Here is a 6,000-nt window from a genome sequence, read left to right on the forward strand (position 1 = left end):
GTCTCTCTTTTTCTGTCTCTCACACACACAAACGATGCATCCTTCACATCTTAACAGTTAAGTAAAATAGTAGGCTACACATGAAGATCTATATTGTCTCTTTTAGCCTACTGTTTGGCTGCACTGTGTAGAAAAAAACGCCCACAGTTGAAGGATTTAACCCATTTCGACATGTAAATGGCGCACATAACAATGAAATGTCCGTTGACGGCCCCATTGTGGCCTACAGTTGCTCCTCATGTCTTCACTATGCTAAAAAGGTTAGTGCTTTTAGCTGTTTGAACAAAGAGGCCAGCTAGCTAGGTTACTGTGTGTTTGGACAGGCTGATAGCGGCTGGCTACGGGCCACCACTATAATCCACTGTTTGTATATTTCCTTGTTGGCCCTACACCAGTGTGAACATGGCCGGAGCTCTGGGCTGATGTGCAAACATAGTTGGTGAAACACCCAGTATTGCATTACAACCTGCTTGTCAGTGTGTGTGCACCAGCAAAGAGTGGCTGATGATTGGCTAATGAGGATATGTCTGCCACTAGCCACTATTTTCACAAGTTAACTTTTCTTTCACAAAATGAATGTCACTCAGAAGTTATGATACCAACATTTAATTGTGAGATTTCAAGTCAGAAACAACATTTATTTCATAACGATATAAAACAGAGATGCTCATTTTAGCATATTTTGAAGCTTTAACCAGCAAATATTTGGTATTTTTATTTGATAACTAACCTAAACAATCAGCTGTCAGAATTCTAATTACTAATTGCTCTGCAGATTGACTAGAATGTTTCAAAACTAGATTAGAGAACGCAGATGAAACATGCAGCCATCCTCACATTAGAGGATTTGTTGCCCAGTGAATGTTTGGCATAAACAAATATGGATAAGGATTGTGTTCTCAGTGTCACCATCAAGAATGATGCTGTTCAGGAACATCTGATTACTAGTTGCCACTTTTTATCTCTTTGGTGGTGCTGCAGTTCTATTCTTTTTACAAGCAAATTATGAATTGTGATTCTAAACAGAAGGGATTTTCTGTCTTTGCTTCACCTCAGGACTGAAAACCTACCTGATCTCAGGAAGGAAGGTGGAGCATGATGTGCAGTGTGGCTGTTCTCAGGTGGCACTGTCAGACGGAGATTTTGTTGGGATCAACCTATCCTCCTGCCCTCAGCCCCGCACACCGGACCTCATCCCTGGGGGAGCGCAGGCTGCTGAGCCCCTGCTTCCCCACCAGCCACCAGACAGGATCGGGGTAATTCCAAAGAAACAAAAAAATGAGCGGACGATAGAGATGGATACCTCGGCTCTTCATTATGTGATGTTTTTTTGCTAGTTTCTATTGATAAGTTTTAATTTGTCAACCTGCCCCGCCCCTTCTGCCCTTTTTTCTCTCTCTAGCCTGCCTATGTGTCCCGTAGTGTGGTCTTGTCTTCGGGGGCAGAGCAGAGTGATGATGTGGCTGTGCTGAACGGCTGCCAGGAGGAGCACAAGACCAGCAGCGCCAAGGTACAACACACACACGGATGAACAGTGGTTTTGTCAAGCACCCCTATAAGCATTTGTCACTTGAGCTCCTCAAAAATCATGCCGTGTCCCACATTATTTGTGACCTTTGTATTTTCTCCATCTCCTTAATCTTGTCCCTCTCTTCTTGGTTATCTTTTTCACCTTCTGCTCCCCATCCAGTTTATCCCAGGTCACAGCCTCAGGGCAGCCAATGGTCTCCTGAGTCCCCCGCTAGAGGACCCAGTGCGAGCCAGTCAGAGCTCCCTGTGCGACATGCTCCAGGAGAAAGAAAAGAAGACTAGCACTAGCACAGGCACTGGCACCAGTCTAGGCATGGCTGGCACAGGGGCAGCAGCCCCGGGAATGGACCACTCTGCCCTGATCCAACTGCGTGCCAAGAACTTCCGAGAAAAGAGTGATGGCCATTTTGTGGATGTTATCAGGGAGGACAGGTGAGCAAAGACGTTAAAGGTAGAATTTATGAATTTACAGTACCAATCAAGAGTGACTGATTAGGTATGATTTATGATTTAGATTAAATAGAGGTGAAGGGATTAATTTAGTGAATAATCATGAATAAGATCCCATGTTTTTTAACTTTCTAAATCAATAAGCATCAATTATATGAATAATATAAACTGGAAACACATTACAAAATTCACTCTACTTATTGGTGATATGTGTCCAGGGCGGGAGCAAGAAAGAATCCACAGGAAGAAGGTCATATCTGCCCAAATGTTAAGAAGGCAATGTACCCTGATTCATTCTCTGGCTAGTTGCAAGTAACTGATGATTGTGCTCATCTGCAACCCAGAATGTAAAGCGCACTCCAGAATTTGTTTTCTTCTTCCTCTAAATGGTTTTGCACCCGCGTATGATTGCTGTGTTCAGATCAATCTGACAATTCAGTCAGATTGTTGAAAACGCAGATCCAGTCTGCAAATTGTAAACATCTACTCAGGATAGAGTAGATAGAAAAGTAGAAAAGTACATAAAACAGTACAAAAATACATATATTTCCAATGTTTCTTGTAATTTTGTCAGTGGTTTATTTTTTCAATAATATTTCATATTACAGTAAAAATCATATATCTGCTCATATTTGCTTCTCTGTGCTTCATAGTCTGATGAAGGACTACTTTTTCAAGCCACCCATCAACAAGATCAGCCTCAATTTCCTAGAGAGACCTCTGGAAAAGGCCTACCGCAGCAGCTACAAGGAGGAGGTACACATGCAGACAAACACACTCCTAAATCTGTATTATCATAAGACGTTTGTATTGACTTTCATTAGTCTACCTGTCACTGTGATTATAACCCTCATCACTGCCTTACTCTGTGCTAACCTTAAAATATTTCCCGGTGAAAGAGCGTACAGGTGAGATGCTGTGACTTTAGAGTCTTTTCCTAATTTTCCTATCCTAGTACATGGGTGGGAAAAAAACACAAACACATATCAGATGAAACTCTGGGATGAGAGACACATGGACCTTAGACAAGCACTAGTGTTATAATACATCTAGGTGTCCTGGATAGTGCTCTTTGTGTCTGTGTGTGCATGTGTTTGTGAGTGAAGAGGGCAGGGGTTAATGTAACGTTTTCCTTGTATTCCCCGTTTCCCAAATTTTATTTTAGTGCGACACATACTCTCACACACCCAGGACCAGTTCCAGTTGGCCTGCATCGACCCCTCAGCCTTGCAGCCCCCTGCTGTTACAGCAGTGTTACTACAGAGCTAAAGAATGCTGAAACATTAACCAACTGAGTTGATTTCATGGAAGTTTACACACAAGACAACTACACATAACTACTCAGATTTATTTTTAGTTTGTTTGTTTTTCACTCTTTTAAAATTAGTTTGGGAGACAATACAAGAAAGAAAAGACAAATATAAACATAAAGAAAAGCTGAACAGAATTATGTTTTGGGGGGTCTATCCAATGCATACAGCATGCATTGGATAGTAATAAATTAATTTAGCCTTTTTCTGCTTTTCCAGCAGTAAACACTAAAATTATGGTAAAACACCTATGTATGTGCAGTGTAAGCTGCAGGCATGATTTGCGGGGAAATTGAGCCACCGCCTCTCCTCAGGTTAACCTTTTCTCATCCCCTCCAGGTGAAGAACCAGGTTCAGGTGCAGACATTTGCGAGCTCCACCTTCAGCTCCTTCCTGGATGTTCTTCTCAGCTGTTTTGTCTTCCTGGCCCTGACACTGGCCTGCTTCCTTCCACCTCTGGTGAGCCCGGCTCCCGTTGGCCCTCCAGCTCCCGCTGCTCTGGCTGTGGCTCCCCTGGCCGGTCTGCTGGAGCTGGCCTCCCTGGTGCTGTCCATACGGTGAGGAGGCTTAGGCAGATGACATACAGATGAAGTGCGCACACATGTTTTGTATCAAACAGAGTTTGACCAATAAGATTCCAAGACCAAGATTTATTGTATCGAATATTTTGACTAGTTTAGTGAAACAAAATGACAAGAACTCCATTTTTCCCTAGATTTTATTCTTTCCTGGCAGGATGCAAAAGCCTCTGAAATGTCATTTAGGCTGTTGTTGTCAGTGCTGTGCCATCAGGGCCCAAGATTATGTAAGTGTTTCCAGTGTTTCCAAATTGACTGCTGTAGTGTTTGGTTGGCCTGTATCTCTTGGGCCTCAATGGCACAGGATTACAAAACCACTGAAAGATCATCACGTAGCACTACAACTCTCCGCTGAAACCAAAACAAATTATTTTATGTGGTGGTTGCCTCCCACACCACAATGGATTAACCTTCTTGGTCAGCTACAACTGGCTCATGGCTCATGTCTCATTTTTTGTGAAAGACCAGTATTGGCTCAGAAGTTGGCAAAATGATGTCCTGGTACCAAAAATATCCCCTTTCTGCTTGGAGTTTCCAGTTTTTGAAGTGCTAAAGATGTTTCTTGTTGATTGCGTGGTGTGTTTTTATGGGAGTGCATGCATCTCAGTGGAGAGTATTTGAAAATTGAATTAATTTTCACTCATTGCCATGCAGAAATGGGCAATAAATCTCCATCCTCCAGCTGGGACTTGGACAGCATAGTTGTGTTTTAATAATGTGTCTTCATTAAGGATTGATTAGAGTCTGCTGCAGTTTTCCGCAGTTTGAGCAGAAAGAGGAGTGGAGTGGGGAATAATTTGTATTTCATTCAGTTATTGCATTATATGTTTTTTGCTGATTCTGAATTTGGTCTCATTCAGAAAAATTAAAGAATTAACTGTTACTTCTTTGGAGCTGTGCTGCTGGAAACTCATCCTCTGTTGTCTCCTGTCTTCTCCTCTCCTCCCCTCTCCTCCCCTCTCTTCTCCTCTCCTCTCCTGCAGTATGGCCTTCTATCTGGAGGACGTGATGAACTGTACTCGCTCTCTGCTCCTGGTGGTCTCTGGATGGGTCCCCCGTCACATGATTGGGGCTGTGTTAGTCTCCCTCCCCGCCATCTCTGTCTTGTCCCACCTCACCTGCAGTGTCCACTTGCCCCTCCAGGTAAACATGTGTTTGGAAAAGTGTGGGTGAATGGATAAAAGAGGCTAAAGTGACTACTCAGAGATTCTGTGTGTGCACTATATTCATCACTGTCTTAAGAATCCTGCTCTGGACAAATGGACTTCACAACACACTGTTTGCAGCTTGTTTGCTGCCGGTTTGGTGTCTTCTGTAGTCCTGACACAATTAGTTGAATAATAGATTAGTCAATTATGAGAATTAACAATAACTACTTAACAATATTGCTGCTACGGCAGCTGTCAGCACTATTACTAAAGCTTCCATCACTGTCACCATTAGTACTAGTACTGTAACTGATTTAACTACTGCTACTACTCTCACACTGCCTCTGCTGTCACAGGGGCCACTGTTAATTGTGGTAGTGGTACTACGTGTGACTTCCAAGCTATAATGGTTTGCCCTCACTGATATTTTTAAGCCAAAGTAAGCAGAGACGAGCTGGGCGGTTTGAAACCTTGCCCATGGTGGTCTGAAGCCAGAGATCCTTGGAGACCAGTAGAGCCGTTAGCTGGCATTAGCCCTGATAGGAAGTGTAGAAGGAAAACAGCTAGGAGGCTTCAGAAGGCTTCGCCTGTAGACCTTGGCACCATAAATGTTGACATTTCTTCTTCTCTGAGTCCTGCATGTGAGAAGATTGAGAGCAGCCATACTTTGCAGCGTTTGGTGCTGCTTTGAGTCAAGGCCATATCCAGCTCAGTACAAGTTTGACACTCTCCTTCCAGCTTTGTGCCAACGGCTGCTTGCAAGATGTGTGGTGTTTTTGATATCTTGTTTTTCAAGGATTTTAAACACCCCATTTCTCTATCCGTTTCTCTCCCACCCTGCTCTGTATATCCCCTCCACTCTTCCCAACTCGTCGGGGCTTGCAGATCAAAGCAGTAGTCTCAGGGAGGGTTTTTAATTAGACATGCAGTTTTCTGGACTTTAATGCCTTTGAAGATATAAAACCCAATAACAGTGCTGTGTGT

At 43.2% G+C, this 6,000-nt stretch overlaps 1 protein-coding gene across 3 annotated transcripts in view; it reads left to right on the plus strand.

The window, feature by feature from the left end:
• Positions 1 to 6,000, plus strand: part of adcy9 (adenylate cyclase 9) — a 38,547-nt gene that overhangs the window by 22,702 nt on the left and 9,845 nt on the right. For all 3 annotated transcript variants that reach the window (XM_035660999.1, XM_035661001.1, XM_035661000.1), the window contains exons 2-7: positions 1,057 to 1,256; positions 1,403 to 1,510; positions 1,691 to 1,962; positions 2,634 to 2,736; positions 3,630 to 3,847; positions 4,852 to 5,011. In XM_035660999.1, the coding sequence (XP_035516892.1) occupies positions 1,057 to 1,256; positions 1,403 to 1,510; positions 1,691 to 1,962; positions 2,634 to 2,736; positions 3,630 to 3,847; positions 4,852 to 5,011 (1,061 nt within the window). The remainder of the gene's footprint in view (positions 1 to 1,056; positions 1,257 to 1,402; positions 1,511 to 1,690; positions 1,963 to 2,633; positions 2,737 to 3,629; positions 3,848 to 4,851; positions 5,012 to 6,000) is intronic.

This window comes from Morone saxatilis, unplaced genomic scaffold (assembly GCF_004916995.1).
Source record: "Morone saxatilis isolate NCDOM2014 unplaced genomic scaffold, NCSU_SB_2.0 Contig17, whole genome shotgun sequence".
Taxonomy (NCBI): domain Eukaryota; kingdom Metazoa; phylum Chordata; class Actinopteri; family Moronidae; genus Morone; species Morone saxatilis.